Source organism: Nannobrachium achirus (genome assembly GCF_963921795.1).
Source record: "Nannobrachium achirus genome assembly, chromosome: 2".
NCBI lineage: Eukaryota > Metazoa > Chordata > Actinopteri > Myctophiformes > Myctophidae > Nannobrachium > Nannobrachium achirus.
The window spans coordinates 59,463,274-59,484,230 of NC_137811.1; the positions used below are offsets into that span (position 1 = coordinate 59,463,274).

The window sequence follows — 20,957 nt, forward strand, 5'->3', positions numbered from 1 at the left end:
TTCATAGATCATGTGTACCGTTTTTTGTGCAATTTGAAGAAAATATGTCGGAAAAGGAACAAAAAGTGTGTTTTGGAGAAAATTCAAGATGGCGGAAAATCTATCCTGGCGCAAATGGGCGTGGCCTATATCGGGAGATGCGTCTTGACCCAAGGAATCCAGGGAAAAAATAATTTTAATTTTCCGACCTACGGTTCAACAGTTACAGGCCAAAACGTAAAGTGGCCTGTTATAGCGCCACCATGAGGCCGAGTGATGTAATTATTTTTTGATTAATTCTTACAATCATTATGAACCTCCTCTCCAAGTCTTGAAACTGTAGCCCCTATGGTTTGCGAGAGAAAAATAATTGAATGTGAATTTTTGCTTTCTCCCATTATAAGTCAATGGGGACAATTTAATTCACTAATAAATTAATATAAATTAAACTATAGAACCTTTCTCTTAGCAAGTTACTAGCACACCATTCCCGAGTAAGCCGGTCGATTTGACATATGGCGCGAGTGTGTGGTGCAAAAACTGTGGGAGGAGTAGCGTGCCAAACTTTGGGGAAAAGCATGGACATACATACATAAATATGAGCGATTGCAATAAGTTGCCAATGCTATGCATAGGCACACTTAACTAGAATTGACAGAGTCAATTTTGACAAGTGTGCCTGCAATGCACGACCTTGTGTAGCGGTTTGGACGGTGAGACCATCCGCCAAGTTGTCTGTGTTTCGTTGTGAGAGGGTCCGTCCCCGTGAAAAACGCGTTCCGGCACGAAACGGTTACGTTTTACGCGTTTGTGACGCCCCCTAGGGGTCAAAGTGGAAATGCTTTTGGGGATTGGTTGAGTATGCCACCCTTGACCTGTGGTTGAAATTCAGTGTTGACTCGACCTATTGTTTGTGAGTTAGGGCAATTTTTTGCCAAACGGGCCCCTCCCCCTAACTTTGGAAGCGCGTTACGAACGAACGGTACGAACTATCGAAATATCCTTTGACTATGTTTATCGCGTGGATTCATAGATCATGTGTACCGGTTTTTAAGACATTTGAAGGTAATATGTAGGAAAAGGAGCAAAAAGTGTGTTTTGGAGAAAATTCAAGATGGCGGAAAATCTATCCTGGCGCAAATGGGCGTGGCCTATATGGGGAGATGCGTCTTGACCCAAGGAATCCAGGGAAAAAATAATTTTAATTTTTCGACCTACGGTTCAACAGTTACAGGCCAAAACGTAAAGTGGGCTGTTATAGCGCCACCATGAGGCCAAATGACACTATTATTTTTTAATTAATCCTTGAAATCATTTTGAACCTCCTCTCCAAGTCTTGAAACTGTAGCCCCTATGGTTTGCAAGAGAAAAATAATTGAATGCGATTCCCATTATAAGTCAATGGGGAAAATTAATTCACTAATAAATTAATATCAATTAAACTATAGAACCTTTCTCTTAGCAACTTGATAGCACACCATTCCCGAGTAAGCCGGTCGATTTGACATATGGCGCGAGTGTGTGGTGCCAAAACTGTGGGAGGAGTAGCGTGCCAAACTTTGGGGAAAAGTATGGACAGACTTAAGTAAGTAAATATGAGCGATAACAATAAGTCTGCCCATGCTATGCATAGGCACACTTAATAAATAAATATGAGCGAGAACAATAAGTGTCCCCATGCTATGCATAGGCACACTTAAATATGAGCGAGAACAATAAGTGTCCCCATGCTATGCATAGGCACACTTAATAAGGTTTGACTGGACTTGTCATTATTGATGCGAGTCTGTGTGTTGGGTCTCTGCCCAGTGTGCTGTTATGAATGTCCACAAAGACCCCGCAGCAACTTGTAGAGCAGTGTTTCTAAAACGCTTTAATTTCAGGGACCCCCCGTTTGGTATGCATTAGGCCATGGACCCCCATAACTCTTTTGAGTGTACAAATGGAAACAAAGTCCATTTGTTTCCATTTGTTACAGTTACAGACATGTAAGGGTCTATGCTGTTCCTCTTAACTATCAATCATTTAGCTGGGGACCCCTGGGGGGTCCCTGGCTCCAAAGTTGAGAACCACTGATGTAGAGAAGCTACAGACTGAAGGTCCATATCTGGTGCAGATGAGCTCACATTATATCTTGAGAAGCAGCATGAGCAGATAGATGATATGAGTATACGTTTAGTGTAGGAAAATAAGGGATACTCATAATTTTATGTTCATCAGGGTAGAAAAAAGATCAGAAACGGTGCTTGGAGCATAATACAGTATGATGCTACAGTAAATCCCTCTTAAAAGTGTACAGGTCTGGATTTGCGGCATGGTGGAATTAAAATAGTTTAGATGGGTTAGCTGGTCCTCACTTATTTAATGGTATGTTAACTTATTCAATGTTCTCTTCCTTGCTCTCTTCTCTCGATCTCTCCGCCTCTACTCCCAAATCTCTCTCTCATATCTCTCTCTCTCCTCCTCCTCTACCCCTAACTTTCTCTGTAGGAAATGTCTCTGGTTGGTCCAGAGTCTCCATCAGAGCAGGCCAGGAGAGTCTTCCAGTCATTTGATCCTGAAGGTAAAGACTTCACTTAATTTATCTTAAATATGTTGCTGTCCTTCAAAAACATTATACACACTCAATGTCAATCGTGTTGTCATATTTCTGCCCATTGCTTCTTGGCTTCCTGCTGAAGTGAAAAACAGACCAGTAAAAGGATTTATTTCACCTTACTTTGATTCTCCCAAATACACAGACACACATTGACAGAAGAATGTCTTGGCCATGTTGTCTTTTCTCCTCCCCTCTCTTCATTTCAGAGCAGGTGTCTACATAACCTCTCCTCTGCTACTGAGTCCTGCTCAGCTCAGGGTTCTAATATTAGAGTTCTCAACGGGCCTGGAAATGATGTGATTTGATGCACAAGCCCGGTCATAACATACAACAATCAGTGAAAAAACAACCAGATGGGAACTGATGGGTTCAGGCCAACAATTATTCTAATTGTTCTGTTTGGGCTCTGGTTGCGCAAAAATATAATATAACAAACAAGTCGGCAACCTTGGTTTGCGATACTAATGAAATAGCAAGAATGGAACTGATTGGGCAATGTTTTGTGTGTGACCGACTGCCAATAAATCCCATTGCTGTTCGACTGTTGAGTCTCAGGTTCCGATGGGATGGTTGCTTGAGTGAGTTTGCTGGGTTTGTCTTTGTGTATGAATTAAATATGTGCGTATGGAATTAGATGTTTTAAACAAACGGATGAGCTCATTACTTGCGCCAGCGTAGCACCCAAGTACTACTTTCGGTGCTGTCTGTATCTGACCGACAGTACAAAGGCAGGACCATTAGCCAATTAGGGAGAACCTTTCCTGATGACGTCACCACCAAAACAAGTGCGACCTGATATAAATAACAAGCAAGTGGGTGGGAAAGTTGGCACCTCGACAAGAGTGCCAACTTCCACCCACATGCATAGAGACGGCACCGAAAGTAGTGCTTGCGTCAGCGTGCTCTGCTGGCGCACAACAAGAGATGGGCGAAAATACATTGAAAAGTATTTTGATACAAAATACAAATACTGGGTCAAAAAAATGTATCAAAATACAAAATATAAATACAGGCCAGAGAAATGTATTTAAGATTCAAATACGTATTTTGTATTTTGAAAATACATAAATACTTTTTATAAAAATTGATGCAATGATTAGCACTTTTATAGATTGACTGCCAAGTAGGGGTGTAACGATACATTTTAATAGCGATTCGATACATATCACGATACATGGTTGACGATACGATACATGGACGATATTGGTTAATTCATGGCGATACGATACGATTCGATTCAATGATTTAAAATCGATATAGTAACTATTTAGCAAAGAAATTAAATATGTGTGAAAGGGGTGGATAGTGCAGGTTTTTAAGGGAAACATGTACTATTATGGTTATAAATAAGTAAACACAGTGATTATCCGCCAAATACATGGTCATTGTATATTGACAAACCTGCACCTTGACATGAACCCAGAGATTACACATATTTATCGATAGACCAGAGTAGCTATATGGAAAGGAAAAGTAATTAAACCACTCCTTTAAAATTGTTCTTCTTAAAAATGCTAAATACAATGCACAAGTAGGTAGTATCGATACAATCGATTCTTTGCACTGCCGATTCGATACGATACAAAATAAAACGATTCGATTCGATTTTAGCTGTTTTCATTTCGATATACTTCGATTTTTTAAGTTAAAAACGATATTTCGATTCAGTTACTATATCGTTACACCCCTACTGCCAAGTATTAAATTAACTGGCGAGGCGAGCGGGTGCGGTCCCGTGAATTCCCCGCGAGTGTGCTCGTTTGTGCATGCATATGTGGGCGGTGAGAGATGGATTGTGTTCATCTTTGTGAAATACCGCGTGCGGTAACCGCTGACCCAATCGGCAGCCATAGCGGTGACCGTGTATCGTGTGGAAGGCACTTAAATTGACCATACTATGGTGTTAGTCTTGAGCAGGCTGCCTAAATGTTTACCACTGTGTGCCAGTGTGTGAGAGCTCAGGCTAGAAGTGCCTTCCACACGATAAGCGGTCAACGCTACGGCTACGGCTGCCGCTTGGGTTACCGCACCGCAGTGAGACACAAACACACTTGCTCAGTGAGTGAACGCCACAAGGTATTTCACAAAGATGAACACAATCCATCTCTCACTGCCCATGTACGCATGCACAAACGAGCACGCTCGTTGGGATTTTCACGGGACTGCGCCCGCTCGCCTCGCCGCCTCAAAACTTCGCTGCGCGGCAGCAATAGCCGCCCGCCTCTCATTGAAAATGAATTACTAGGAGGTGGTGACCGCGTATCGTCTGGAACCCACTTTACCGTTATCTTCTAAAGGAACTATGGCATGAGACTGAATGCACAGTTGCCTCTGCGCCAGTACTTCATAGAGTGCAAAACCCGCTCTGCCAGCCTTATAATAACTAAAACTGCACTCTGTTGAGGTGCCAACTTGCTCCTTGTGCAGGCCATGTATGTATGGCCTGCTTGCACGCCAGCAGAACGCGCCATGAGGTGCGCTCACTACTGGCATCACCACTGGCGATGCCAGTGATATCACCACTGACATCACCAGGAATGCTGGTCCCTCATTGGCTGTTAATGATGACATTGCCAGAAATGCTGGTCCCTTATTGTGCTACATGCTTAAACACACACAGCTACCTACCTACCAACCTACATACATACATACGCAGATAAACGCAGTACTTGCGCGCAAGTAATTCGAAATTGTAATCATAATGCACGATACATTTGAAGCAAACCAAAGTCAAGTGCTATGGCTGTATCACACACACACAAACCAACAGCAAATTAGATTGAAAGAAAATGTGTCTTTCCCCCTACAGTTTAAACCTTTGTGAATGTTTAGAATGTGTCCATTTGAGAATAAAATTACATAAAAAGTATTTTGTATTTCAAATACAGAAAATACTAGACCTGAAAGTATTTTGATACAAATTACATCCATTTTTTTCCGTCCCAGCCAAATACAAATTACAAAATACAAAAGAGTATTTCAAATACGTATTTCAAATACTGCCCATCTCTGAAGTAGGCCATATGGGCACAAGTGCACAAGTCAGAACCTCGACAGAGTGCATTCAGTTGATTTTATAATATACAAAAATGTAAATGATATGTATATTTCAAATACAATTCTCTCCTATATGCTTTCTTCTCTGTTCCTCTCTTCTCTTCCCCCCTCTCTCTCCCCTCTTCTCTCTTCTGGTTGTTTATATTGCTGAGATCAAATCCTGTCACAGCTGAGTCAACCTGCCCATTCAACATTATTTCTACTTTCTCCTAATCCTCTCTTCATCTTCTCTCTTTTCCTAACCTCTCTCTCATCCCTCTCCTCTATTTCATCACCCTTCCTCTCCTATCTTCTTTCTCACTTCCTCTCTTCCTATCTCTCTTCATCCTCCTCTTCTTCCCACTCCTCTCTCTCTCGTCTGCAGACAGAGCTGGTAGTTTATTGCTCCTTTCATCTCTCATTTGTTGTTAATGTTACTGAGATCAGAAACCTCATCCCAGCTGAGACAACCCCCCTTCTTCCTTGTCTTCTCTCCCTCCTCCTTTCCTCTTCCTCGTCCCAGCTGAGTCAACCGCCCCCTGTCTTTCTCTTTGTCTCTCTCTGTGCACGGTGACACAGAGGGACACCTGTAAACACAACTCAAAGTCCAGCACACAACAATCTCAAAACTCTGCATCACTCTGTTGATCTTGTTTAATAGGAGCATCTGTAACTGAATGAGTAGAGAGGCCATGTGGGAATCGTATGGTTGCCGGTTCAACCCGGTTCGCCCAGTCTGTGCTGAAGTGTCCTTGAGCAAGAAACCTAACTGTTTAGGCCTGGTATAGTTTGTCATGAGATGAATAACAAAAATAGCCAATCAACAAGCTCACAACGTGGCGCATCCTGACGTGTTGTGAGCTTGTAGGTCCGTTATTTATTTGGGCTAGTTTGGAAAAAAGTTGCGCTTGGCGGCATTTGGCAAGAGTTCTGTATGTGCTATGATGCCCAAAACGGGTTTAAAGTGTAACACAAATAATGTTTTAACCTGGTGACACATTTTTGGACATGTCATTATAGGCAATACTGTCCAAAATGTAAAAACTAAACAAAAAGGCATATCTCTCTCTCGTTTTACTTCAATTGGGTTCTTTATTCATTCTTCAAATGAAGAAACGCCTCCTTTTCTTTAATGAGTAGGAGTCTCTCTTCTTCCAATTTCTTCTTTTCTTCTTTCCACTCTTCCACAATGCCTTTAATCTTCTCTTGCATATTCAGGATCTTTGTCTCGTTTGTCTTCATCTCGTTTGTCATGTATTTATTGGTCTGTTCTAAAGACAGGAACATTTGTAACAAAGCTTCTTTTTCTTGTGTGAGTTGGATCCTCTCCTCTTCCCATTTGGTCTTCTCGACTCTCCTCCCTTCCTCTATGCATTTAATTTGTTCTTGCACTTTAATGATCCTGTTCTCTGTTGTCTTCATCATGTTCTTCATGCATTTAATCATCTGCTGAGCAGAGAGGAATCTCTGTGACAAGGCATCTTTCTCTTTAATCAGCTCGATTCTCTCCTCCTCCCATTTCATCTTCTCCTTAATCCTCCCTTCCTCCGTGTCTTTCGTCTTTGACATTTTCAGTATCCTGCTTTGCAGTATAGAACTATCGCGACTTGTTTGTATTGTATGGTGTGCCTTTACGTGGATCTTGGATTTTAGTCTATGATGCCACTTGACTATGACGTAGTTTATGATGTAGAGCTCCATTTTTGGGCAATGTTCCAGGCCTTATCGACTGACGGCATTGATTGATTGATTGATTGAAGGCTTTATTAGAAGTTTGCATAGGAAAATGTACAGATTCATGACGGTACAGTTCACTGGTACAAGGTCTACTAAAAGGAGATCCATGAAAAGACTAAGCTTATTTCAACAGGAAACCATTAAAGTATCTCATATAACATTGAATGACAGACAAATAGAACACAGTACTATGCAGTAGATATGAAAAGAAAAAGAGAAAACAGTAGGTCTATACAATCAGTAAGTACAGTATATACAATATATACAAGGAAGGGGCAGGTAACAGTAAGTCTAAACAATCAGTATGTACAGTATATACAAGGAAGGGGCAGGGAGGGTAGGGTTGGGCTAGGTTTTTTACCAGTTGCGAACGGCTGCTGCCTGTAAGTGGTTTTTCAGGGCATTTTTAAAGGATGCTAGTGATCCACACTCCTTTATGGCCTTCGGTAAGGCATTCCACATTTTTGTGGTGTAGCAGAAGAACGAGTTCGACCCTTTCTTTGAGTTGACTCTGGGTTGAACGTGATCTGTGGCACTGCCTCTGGTGTTGTAATTATGGACATCCTTAACGTTTATAAAGTATTTTGACAGGTACTTGGGTATCATAGTGGTGTGGTGTATCTTGTACACCAGGCCCATTGCAAGTTGCTGTACTCTGTCATCTACTCTGAGCCACCCTACTCTTAACTGGTGAGTAGCGGTGAGGTGAGTCTGATAGGGAAGGTTAAGCAGGACCCTAATTAGTTTATTTTGGGCTGTTTGGAGTTTAGTTTTAAGGGCTTGTGGGGCGTCACGATACCATACGTGGACTCCGTAGTCAAAGAGGGGCTGGATTATTGCACCAGCTATGGTCTTCAGTGTGTTGAAGTTGACCATTGGGGCGATCCTCTGTAGGAAACGAGTTCGTTGGTTGATTTTTGTTATTACTTTTGAAGTCATCTTTTCGCTGGAAAGATTAGCTTCAAGGATACATCCTAAGTAAGAGATTTCGTTTTTTCGTGTTATGACCTTGTCACCCACTTTGATTGTGAAGTCATCTACCTTTTTGAGATTATGATTTGATCCAAAGAGGATGGACTCGGTTTTTCCCAGGTGAATTGATAATTTGTTGTCGTTAAGCCATGTGCAGATCTTACTCAGTTCAGAGTTAAGTGTCTTTTCAACCTGCAAGTGGTCCTTGCCCGAGACTAGGAGAGCCGAGTCATCCGCGAACAGGAACAGGTTGCAGTCGCAAGCAGATGCCATGTCGTTCACGTATATTAGGAACAACAGAGGTCCCAGTATGCTACCTTGAGGAACACCACAGCTTACTGGGAGGGGGGGGGACAGGGTTCCGTTAATCTCCACCACCTGTTCCCTCCCCACCAGGTAAGATTGCATCCAGCTCACTGCTGCGCTGTCAAGACCGATGGCTTTTAGTTTCTCAATCAGAATAGCATGATCCACGGTGTCAAATGCCTTCTGGAGGTCCATCATGACCATGCCACTATATTTGCCCTGATCCGCTTCGCGTTTGATTTGGTCAGTCAAATAGAGAAGGCATGTGTCAGTGGAATGGGATTTTCTGAATCCAGATTGGAACTCGTAAATCAGATTATTCTCATCGAGATAACTTGCAATCTGTTCGTAGACTATTTTCTCCATGACTTTGGATATGGAGCTAAGAATGGAAACGGGGCGGTAGTTTCCAGGGTCTAGTTTGCTACCTTTTTTGTGCAGGGGGGTTACTTTTGCTAGTTTGAAGTCCTGGGGGACATGACCCTGTTCGATGGAAAGGTTAATTATGTGGGTAATGATTGGAGCAATGGTGGCGGCTGAATCTCTGAGAAATCTAGCTGGGATTTTATCAAGGCCAGTGGCCTTGTGCTGAGGTAGGGCGCTCAATTTTTTAAACACTTCATCAGTTGTCACTGTGGAAAGTTTAAAGATGAAATCGCCTTGTAGGTCGGCTATTATTACTGTGCGACGCCGTCGTATGAGGAAGTATAAATCGGGCTTAAAGTACTTACCGGTACTTCCCCCAATAAATTACTTTATTTCTACAGTTTACATACTCCGTGGTGTCTTGAAGACACAGAGACACTGAGAATATTCCTTACCGGTGAATCCAAAAATGAAGAAAATATTTTTTTACTTTTAACCGATTTAACATATTTTTATTATCTCCTAAACACCACTCATAGTGTTGTTTAGATTTTTTACTCTCTAAATCTGTTGAAATTATTTTCCAAAATATAGCCATAGAAGTAATTCAACTTGTTAAACATTTCCGGGCTAAACGGCCTCATGCACCAAAGACACGTGCAACATGTGAATGAGCTCTTAACTCGTGGCATGTCAGGCTTGAACAAACGAAAATTCTTTGTCTTCAAGACAGGTTAAGTAAACTATAGAAATAAAGTCATTTCTTGGGTGAAGTATTCCTTTAATTCAGAAATATCAACCGTAGATTATACAGACACATGTACCAGGTCTGAGCTGGAACACTGAGACTCTCACACAATGCTGGCAGACTGATAAAATCACCACACACACATAACACGCACAAATATTGTATACACATTCCACAGGCTCATACAGTACATGACACACACATTCACTTAGCACACACTGATAAAACACACACACACACACACACACAACACATTGTGTCTCACAGTAATAATAACACACCAGAGGTCCATGCTGGTGAAATGAAATGTGCGTCTCTGTGATTGAGTAAACAACATTCCCCTACTCCCTGCTGATCACAACAATATGCTGACTCGCACAGCTCTGTAGGGGTGGGTGTGGGTGTGTGTGTGTGTGTGTGTGTGTGTGTGTGTGTGTGTGTGTGTGTGTGTGTGTGTGTGTGTGTGTGTGTGTGTGTGTGTGTGTGTGTGTGTGTGTGTGTGTGTGTGTGTGTGTGTGTGTGTGTGTGTGTGTGAGCGAGAAAGAACATGTGTGCGCATACAAGCATGCATTTGTGAATTGGGTGGGTTTTTTCCTGTCCATTTGTGCATGGTTTTGCACAGTTTAAGCTTGTGTAAGTGCGTGACAATGTGCTCGGAAATTAGCTCACACACACACTTCATATCGTCGTTGTCGAGTGGAAACCTTGTACGTCCAAAACTCGTCGTTTTGCATTTATCATTTTAAAAATGATTTAAACTAGTGAAAACAGCCGAACAAGGTTTCTGCCCCACAGTGACGATATGCATGTGTGTGTACGCGTGCGTGTGTGAGGTGAGTCGTAGCAGCTGAGAGCAGTCTTGTCTGCTCCGGTCGCCTTGACACCAAATATGTAAACAAAACTGTCTGCTTCACTCTCTGTCACATCGGAGGGGGGGGGGGGGGGGGGGGTGCGGTAAGAGTTTTTGTCGGCTTTCTGCTTGTTCTCAAATCCATGGGTGGAGCCATGCATGTTCCTCACTAATACATACATACACACAAACACACCCTGACACGCAGACACCCTCAAAAGATACAAATCGACACATTCTATTGCATACACAGAAACCTAAACTCACACGTGGAACGAGAAAAAGACAAATAAACACGCCACGCATTATATTTATATAAACTCCTATACACACATGAATGCCCACGAGTTTTAGCTGTTCATACTGTACAACATGACAAACATTCACATCACATACAGTACATGCACACATGAACAAACACTCTAATACACACAGAGAAATACACATTACATTCGCAACAAAACACACAGAGAAATACACATTACATACGCAACAAAACAAACTCGTACAGACAGAAAGACGGATTCACATTACACACACAACAAAGCAAAAACTCAGGACGCAGAGAAACGGGCAAATTACTCAAATAACAAAATAGAAACTTGCATACACAGAGAAACAGACTTGCATGTACACACACAACAAAACAAACTCGCATACACAAAGAAGCACTCAGGTCACACACAAGAAACAGATTAGCATGTACACAACAAAACATACTTATACAGCACTGTACACATAGAAACAGACACGTGCACACACATGAAACACATGTACGCACGTATGCACACCACACATACACAAACTCACATGTGCACAAACCGATTCAGATGTGTACACACAACAAAACAAACTCACATACACACAGACTCGCATGTACACACATGAAACAAACTCGCATATACAGATAAACTGACTCACATGTATACAGTACATACACCAAACACAAACTCACATACACATACTGAAACAAAATGTCATACACACGGTTATGCACACATGCTGACGCATGCATACAGATGGTGCACACATTGGTTCTCCCTCTCTCTCACACACACTCACACACACACACACACACACACACACACACACACACACACACACACACACACACACACACACACACACACACAGTACACACACACTGTAGCCAGCGTTGAGCTGAGTGCTTTGCAGAAGAACATAAATTTACTATGTGTCACATGTAGAGTCAGCACTGCTTGCTCACTGTTATGGAAGGAAGGCGCCAGACACACATGTTTCTGTTCATTGTGTCCCACTGCCCTTGTCTGTCCCCATGTCCTCATCTAAACAGCATGCACTACCCCTCCACTGTCCCCATGTCCTCGTCTAAACTGCATACACCACCCCTCCATTGTCCCCATCACAGACAGACAAGTTCAGTGTGAAGACTGGATCTTTTAATTTGAAAAGACAGTGAACTCCCCCTTTTGTATTTTGTCTTTATTGAGGCAAACCGTAGGAAAGCTGAGAGGGTGATGGCTTAGGCGATGCAAACTGTACTAAAGCTGAGATGGAGACAGAAAGTAAGAAAGCTGAAAGGGAGACAGCATATGAGAGATAGACTGTGGGAAAGCTTACATTTTGTGATAATCAACATTTTTTTAATTTTTTGTACTGGTTGAAAAGAAAGGAAAATCTTCTATAAACAGATATATATATAAAAAAAATCAAACCTCGGTTCGAAGTGAAGCGGTGAATTCTTTCTTTGAGGACTTGGTGGGCCGGAGCTATGTTCTAGATCTATACATTCTGTGTTCTAGATCTATAATTTCTATGTACTTTAGTTCTATATTTTTATGAATTCTGAATGAATGAATGATTTTGTCTGGAGGGCCAAATTGTCATGTGAAGCCTGTACATGGACGGGACAGACAAGGCCACTCCTTGGGAATCTGTGGGAATCCTCAAAAAAGAGAGTGTAGTACAGCTGAGAGGGAGACGGTATAGCAGAGGGACAGTGTAGTAGAAACAGGCCTTAGGAAAGCTGAGATGGAGACATTGAGTCTGTTATGAGATAATAAGTCCAGCCATGGCCCAGACCTTGAGGAGTCTCCTGGTGTGATGACTTAAAGAGTCTACTATCATTAACATTCATGGACTGTAGAAAACTAGAAGTACCATGGGACAATCATCAGACTAAATTGACCTTCAAGCTGAATTTGGAGGCAATGTGTAAAAAGGGACATCAGCATTTGTGTGGTCTTAAACTGTCCCATTTTCACATCTACAAAACCACAATGACCCCTGGCAATTATTAAATCAACCTGTTTTTTCCCCCTTGTGTCATGGTTTGGTAACCTGTCTCAGGAGAAAAACTATTCTCTATACCAAAAGCACAACCAAATGTGTTATCAGCAAACTATCAGTTCTACACTTCTCACAACTGCAATGTAAAGTGAGCTCTGTCTCTCAAGAATGAATTTCAGCTCCTCTGCTCAGGCAGCCGTATCAGATCTACAAACTACAGTGCATTGCAGTGTATTTGTGAGCTTGTAGATCTGCTATTTCCATGGAATGTTTGCTTAAGCTCTGAGTGAGCGGGTATAAGTGTGTATGTGATACTATGTGTGCAGATGCACTTTGTCATGATGACCTCCTTCGTAGAATGTTTTAAAGTGTTTGTTTTGTTTTCATGTCTTATTGTTTTTAACTGGATTGCTGAATCTCCCAGTGTATAAATCAAATTTACTCTGGTTTACGAATACAGAACCTTGGACCTTGAGACGGGTTAGCAGAAGAGACAGACAGTAGGAAAGATGAGAGGGAGACAGAGAGACAGGAGAGATGAGGGTACAGCAGGATATAGATTCCAGCTCAGTGGGGGGATATATGTGGTTCCGAGAGAGTCTTAACCACTTAAACCCTCTAGTCTTGGTAAACTGGAACGGAGTTGGCTCTGTAAATTTAAAAGAAATTCCACAGAATCTACAAGCTCACAACGCATCACGTTGTGAGCTCGTAGCGCATCTATTTTTGGCTAAGGTTCTCCACAGAATGTGGATGTCTGGATTTCAAGTGGTTATCCACTCTCAACATCCACTTTCATAATTGAATAGAGAAATACACCAGTCTCATAAGTATCTAGTACTGATATGTAAATTAAGAGGATAAGTAGAATAAGTACAGTACAATGGAAATGTTCAATAGAACAAATCATTAGCTTCAGCTCTGTTCATGGTGTGAGTACATTCTCTGTGACAGATCGGTTATATTATGAGCCACAGATGCAACCAAATGTTAACCACTTTGACCCTATACTTCAACATACTGTACGGCGAATAGCAGAAACAGCCAGTCTGAAAGCTCACTATATGTCACCTTTATTTATTTTTTTATTTTTTTTTTGAAAGTTTTTGAATATTTTGCACCTACAATGGCCAGTGTTGCTAAATCCGTTTATTATAAGTGACTTCAGGGCTTGTTTTTCTGTAAGGCTTGTAAATATGGGTGGTTGCGGGTTGCGGCTTTTTGGGCTTGTTTCCAAAGTGTAGTTGCTTATTTAAGCTGGTTTCCTAATGTTGTTAAAACCAGTGGTTCTCAAATATTTTCACGTCAAGGACCCCCAAATTAATATGTATTGTGTCCAAACATAATTTTTTTCCAGGGTCCCCCATACAAAGATGTTTGTAGTTAAAATGTTTCAAAAATATTTCAAATATTTATTTATATATATATTTTTTAAATGGAAGGTCTACAAGCTCACAACGTGTCGTGTTGTGATGACGTGAGGTTGTAGATCGGCTATATAGGTTCAAGTGGTTTTGATGCTATGTTACCTCATTCTGCTGGGGAGCCCCTGCCCCTGTGTGTGATCATGTGGCCTAGTCACTTCTTGTGCGCTTGTTTTCGTAGACATGGCCGCTTGTTTCTCTCGCAAAATCTGTTAACCACACATTCAATCTCTTCCAGCCCCAACAACTTAAAGAAGTGGGGGGGGCGTATGGTCCTCACAAGGATAGAAGACCGCATGCACATTTACATCATGTATTCGTATTGATTTGAATGTGTGTCAAGTCCAGTTTAGTGTTTAGTCCCTGTCGAGTTGAATGGACTAGGGCAGATCTCAGATCTGACCTGCACTGTTAGTCAATTAGTCCTGTTCACACCGTGTGTGAGTGGGGTTGACATAACTGTATGAACCACACACCATGCTCATGTGCTAGTGCTTAAACAAGACAGATAACACACTCACACACACACTCACCACACCATGGGCAAACACCCATATGTTAGTGTTTAGCGTTGGTCCTGTCTCAGGTAGAGCAATCATCACTGCTCTGGAATGTAGGTCAGACACAGGAGAGGACAAGGCGTGTGTGTGCGTGCGTGCGCACACGGGCACATGTGTCTGTGTGTGCGTGGTGGATGTTTTTACTATGAGACAGGGTCCGTCCCCAGAGCCTGCCAGAGTGTGTGTGTGTGTGTGTGTGTGTGTGTGTGTGTGTGTGTGTGTGTGTGTGTGTGTGTGTGTGTGTGTGTGTGTGTGTGTGTGTGTGTGTGTGTGTGTGTGTGTGTGTGTGTGTGTGTGTGTGTGTGTGTGTGTGTGTGTGTGTGTGTGTGTGTGTGTGTGTGTGTGTGTGTGTCAGGGTCATCCAGTGCATCAACCTCTATTTAAATCTCTGTCTTGGTCTGTGTCCTTATACGTTAACGGATGCCTTTGTGGCATGAACAAACATCACTTTAACACTGCTATACAACACATTGCAAATGTACAGTACTAGTTTACATTTAGCAGTGTTTTTGATTTCTTGTTTTGTGTGTGTTTGTCTCTCTCTCTCTCTGTCCATCCGTCTGTCTCTCTCTCCGTAGATAATGGTTTTATCTCAGCGCCTCTGTTGGAAGACGTGATGAGAGCCCTTGACCTCGTCTCTGAGCCCGACTAGTAAGTCTTTACATACTGAAGGTTTTCTTTTGTGTGTGTGTGGAGATGTATGTTTGGCACGTATTCTCAAGGCATTGTGTGTATCAGAGTGCATGTGTATGTGTCTATGTATGTGAGAACTAGAGTATGTGTGCGTGGCACCTGTATGCGTCGTAAAGTTTCCAAGTCCAGAGTCACGGCCAGGCCAGGTCACTGCTCTGGTGTCCGGTTTCACCAGCAGACCAGTGTAAAGTAAGAACATGGAGGCAGGCATGATGAAAGACCAAGAAGAAAGACAGAGAGAGGGAGGGAGGGATAGAGACCATTAAGTGCAGGAAGAAAGACGGAGAACGCGGGAGGAAATGTTTTAAAGCGCAGGCTTCAAAAGAGAGCAGTAAGCCAGGCTGGGATCTCTTCTGGCTCCTAAACCGTGCTCAGCGGTGCTCCAGACCCACACATGTTCAAAACATCACAACACCACCCTGCAGAGACAGCCAGACTCCCCGCTGCACTCACAATCACAAAAACATTAGCGCCAAGCTTGAGTGTCGCATAAGGAATTTGCTTTGGCACGTAGTGCAGGAACGAACCAAGATTAAAACTAATTCAATCCTTCATCGTACGACAGTGTCGTGTAGTGATAAAAGACAATCTACCACCTTGTGACAAGTTTTGTATAGATCAGTTCTTTATTTTAATTTTTTTTTTTTTTTTGAGGTGGGTCGGTGCAGTGTTTGGGTCGGAGCAGTGTTGGGTTTGATATGTAAATCTATATGCGATTGGACACCGCTGCAGTATTGAGCCACTTAGTGGTCAATATGCCTGCTAGCTTTGACATGAAATTCGAGTGGTTTGGGTGCAGAAGCCCATGAAACAGGCCACATAATCACCAATTTGTCTCGGTTTCTTGTGCACTTGACGTAGATAGTCTCTTGTGTTCTTAAATACTTTGAATCAACTTCTCAAGATCACAGAATTAAAATGAGTAATGTCAAAAACAACTCTTAAAAACGCTAATAATCGTGCTAAAAAGCTCTCCCAGGATCCAGTGAACGACGGCCTGATGTCATCGGTAAGCGCTCCATTGACGATGAATCAGAGGGAGTCATGCCATATTTGTGTGAGCTTCTTACAACCTTAATGTTTTCATTTCTCTGTCGTGCTGACAGTTTTGCACAAGGAAGCTTGTCCACATCCCCCCATAATAATAAAAAAAAACTCGGGGTAACAGCACTGTGTCCACAAAGTCTGTCTCCCGCTAGCTGTCTATGGACCAAGTCCAGAACTTGTCTCCTGCTGACATGTTGAAGAGAGACATGGCTCTTTGGTGTACAGTATCTCTTTCGAAGAGACACAAATCTAGGTTGAACTGACCGAAGGGCATTATTTAATCCTTTCTAGAAAACCAAGGTCTATTGTACATTACAATATACAAGAATTACTTGAAAGATACTACCATGAAAGATTTTATGTTAATATTCCCTTGAATATACAAATCAGTTGTGTATACCCAGAATCATCTGCCATTTCTATTAGCATTTATTAAAAACATGTCTTTAGTGTTTGGTCGCATAAATCACATTCAATTACATGCTTAAGAAACAACAAGTGAGTCGAATAACAAGGCTGATTATTTACAGTTCAGTGTCCTGTCTAAAATAAAGCCAAGAACTCTTAAGTATCAGCCTTCTGTTGCAGCATTTTTTTGGCCATCAAGCATCTTCCTTCTTTACGTCTCAAGGAAACAAAAGGACTACTGTATATTCAAGTGTAGAAGAATAACAGTGTGTGAAATTTGTTCCAAGGGAATTTTCCCCAGGAGTTACTTGTCCGCCAAAGTGTTGTCAGCTTGGCATTCATTTCTAAAATCAAACAAAACACTGTGTGTGTGTGTGTGTGTGTGTGTACATGGCCAAACCCTGAGGAGGTAGAAATGGACTTCTACGGGTCCGTTTTTAGATTCAAGGATAGCGGATTATGGTCATATAAATTCTAATTTTGGTTGTAGTATTTGTGATTGTTACCTGTTTTTGTGTGGGCAAGGCAAGTTTATTTGTATTGCAGATTTCAACAATGAGGTACTTCAAAGTGCTTTAAGACAAAATTTGTGCAATACAAATTCTAAATGCAAAGTTTAATAAAAAAAATAAGGAAAGGAAGTATAGCATCCCTGCAGTTTTCTGAGAGTTTGTTCAAACGAATGCTGCCACTCCACATTTAGTTGATTCTGGGGATGTAAACCAGACCTGCCCCAGGTGACCTGAGAGATCTGGATGGTTCACGATTTAGAACAGGATCAGAAAGGTGTATTTTGGCCCTAAACCATTACATTTTTCATAAACCAACTGTAGTATTTTCATACTGAATTATTTGACAGACAGGGAGCCAGTTTAAAGATCAAAGAAGAACTGAGGTGAAATGATCTACTTTCTTGCTATTAGTAAGAACTTTTAACAGCAGCTTTCTGAATCAACTGCAGTCGCCTGATCAATTATTTTAGGGAGACCTACTGTATAAAGACAATGCCGCAGTAGTTATGGCTGTTGAGCCCATGACTACACAAAGATTCCTGGCTTGTGCTATGCTTTTTTTAACATAAGATGAGCAATGACTTAATTGTTCTTCATTTGTTCCATAAATCATTACATTACAGTTTTGTCTTTGTTAAATTTAAGAAAATTATGGCTCATCCAATCGTTGATTTGTTCAATCCATTGCTCCGTGTTAGTATTGGACCATAGTCCGCCAATGATACGTTATTCTTCCGATTTGTGTAATCTGTGGCAACATATATTTTGTTGTTTTCCATAATCTGAGCCAGTGGGAACATGTAGAGATGCATGAGGCTCCAGAATGGAGCTCTGGGGAACTCTGCAGGTCGTATTTGTCAGCTGAGATGTGTAATTACCTGTAGACAAATAGGTACTCGCTGTCCCTTTAGTATGATTCAAATCAGTTTAACATAGTACTATAGTCTCGTCTGCAATGTTGTGTACACTAGTGACTACTGCAACTACGAGGAGGAGAAAATTGTTGAACGAAGCATAACGGTGATCTCAAATTTTTTTTTAAATATGTTTTTGGGCTTTTTTTATGCCTTTGATAGGATAGTAGACAGACAGGAAATGGGGAATGACATGTGGCAAAGGTCGTCCGGATCGGGAATCGAACCGGCGACGCCAGCATAGCCTAGTATGTGGTATGCGCCTTGACCACTAGGCCAGCGGGCGCCCCTGTGATCTCGAATTTCATTGCCTAGTACAACCTCTGGATGCGTATTTTCCACAATGCCGATAACCAGCCCCATAGACCTGGGTTAGAACCACATGGTTGCCCTGCTGAAGTGTCCCTGAGCAAGAACAAAGAGTCCATAAAAGCTCTAAGACGTGTCATTTTGCAGCTGATTCCAGTTCAAAGAGTGTGACTACTGTACAGACAGTTCCCTCTTCAGGGTTCAAAATGTTGTCACGCAGGGGTGCCCGCTGGCCTAGAGGTCCAGGCGTATACCACATAGGCTCTGATGCCTGACAGCGTGACGTGGATCTGAGTTCCGATCCCGGCGACCTTTACTGCGTGTCACTACGTCTCTCTCCCTGTTTCTTGTCTACAAAAAATAAAGGCAGAAAAGCACACAAACTAATTCTTAAATAAAGAAGAAAGAAGAAAATATTTTCACGAAACACAGCTACGCATTAGAATCAGTGTGTTAATTTCTGTGTGAAAAAGGACACTTAGCAGTGTTGGTCAAGTTACTTTTAATAAGTAACTAGTTATATTACTAGTTACTAAAATATAAAAGTAACTAGTTACTTTACTTAAAGGGGTACTGTCACTTTAAAAAAGGCATCTTAAAATATTAGGTAATATTTTTTTGTCATTGTGGGAATGCGCAATTATAAGCCAATCAAATTAATTGACTGTACTTAGACTGTACTGGTCAGCTGTTGTTGGGGGGTGAGGGGCAGATTACACTGTGACATGAGTTTCAGACTATTTCAGACCGTTTTCAGAGAGACCATGTGACCTACTGTATTATAATTTTGGGGCGTGTCAGCGGATCTTAAAAAAAAAAAAAAGCGCAAGTCCTTTCCAAGGACCCACGCTCTTATTTTGAAGGCAGAGCTTCCGGAAGTCAAGTGTTTACACTCCTTTGACACCATAGCTTGACACAACACTACTGGCTTTAGCTTGATGAACATTCTATCAGTCACGGCAAATCACAGTCACACACTAAGGACATTTCAGACGGCAGCTAGTAATTAATTTTCAATGAGAGGCGAGTGCAGAAGCAGGTTAACAGCAGAGCTCTCTCTCTCTGTCTCTTGTCTCTCTCTCTAGAGCTCTTTCCCCGTGTCCACGTTTGTTCTGCCTCCGTGCGTGTGTGAGAGTCTCCTCCTCTCTCTCTCTCTCTCCCTCTGTCTCTCTCTCTCACATACACACACACACACAACCCGTCAACAAGTTGTCCTGCGACATGCAGCCTGCAGAGAGAAACAGAGTGTTGTTTTACCTTTTACAGTTTCAGTTCCAGCACCAGTTCAGCTGGATTAGATGTAACACAGTAACGCAGCCCTTTACATCACAGTAACTATAACGCTGTTACTCAATGGGAAAAAGTTTTACAAACTCAAATCTTTGGTCCTTAGAACAAAATATTTTAAGATGGGGACGGCGGTGAAATACGTATACTTTTGGGGGTCCTTGACATGAAAGATTTTGAGAACCACTGATATAGCAACATGTTTTTCAGAAAAACAGGATTTAAAAGATATTTGTAGAATCGGCCCCAGGTCTTAAATTAGCACTGCGGATGTTACTGTGTTGGAATTGACTTGCAGTCGCCTGTTCTTTGATGAAAACAAGAGGCTACTGTAGTTTGAGAGCATCAGTCCCCACATCACCCAGAGATCAGCTGAGTTTTACTATAAATTCCAACAGGATGTTTTCCATCCATAACGGACTCTTCATACAGAAGAACATACTGTAGTAACAGTCTCACTCTGTCACGCAACAACACAACAAACACACGCTCTAGGGTTTCAAACATCAGCCAGTAGTGATAGGACGATATCAAAGACATTCTCTGTTTTTTGTTTAGTTCGTGTCTTTTTGAAGCTTCCCTGTGAAAATCCTTTGTTTCTTTCATTCTGCATATCTCATTAATGTTGTGTTTTACAACTAAATCTGGTCTTCAGACATTGATTAGTAGCATTCACCTAATCCAGGTTTGACGTAAGGAGCGCAACTTTAACAGTCTATGATGACACCAGCCAGGGTAACGGAAATCATAGCATCACTAAATGCATGCATTTACACGTGTAATGACTGGTCAGTGAGGAAGTATGCAGCATGGTTGAGTGACACAAACCGATCACACCTCCTTCCCCAATACAACACAACACATGGGTACTGTCAATGGGGAAGTGACTGGCTCATGTTTATGCAACGGTGGGTTTAGTGTTAATGTTCTGATATTCTT

At 41.8% G+C, this 20,957-nt stretch overlaps 1 protein-coding gene across 2 annotated transcripts in view; it reads left to right on the top strand.

Annotated features, from left to right (window-relative positions):
- LOC308305618 (ubiquitin carboxyl-terminal hydrolase MINDY-3-like) overlaps window positions 1-20,957 on the top strand; it is an 80,761-nt gene that overhangs the window by 47,612 nt on the left and 12,192 nt on the right. For both annotated transcript variants that reach the window (XM_080750437.1, XM_080750438.1), the window contains 2 exons: window positions 2,470-2,542; window positions 15,427-15,499. In XM_080750437.1, the coding sequence (XP_080606563.1) occupies window positions 2,470-2,542; window positions 15,427-15,499 (146 nt within the window). The remainder of the gene's footprint in view (window positions 1-2,469; window positions 2,543-15,426; window positions 15,500-20,957) is intronic.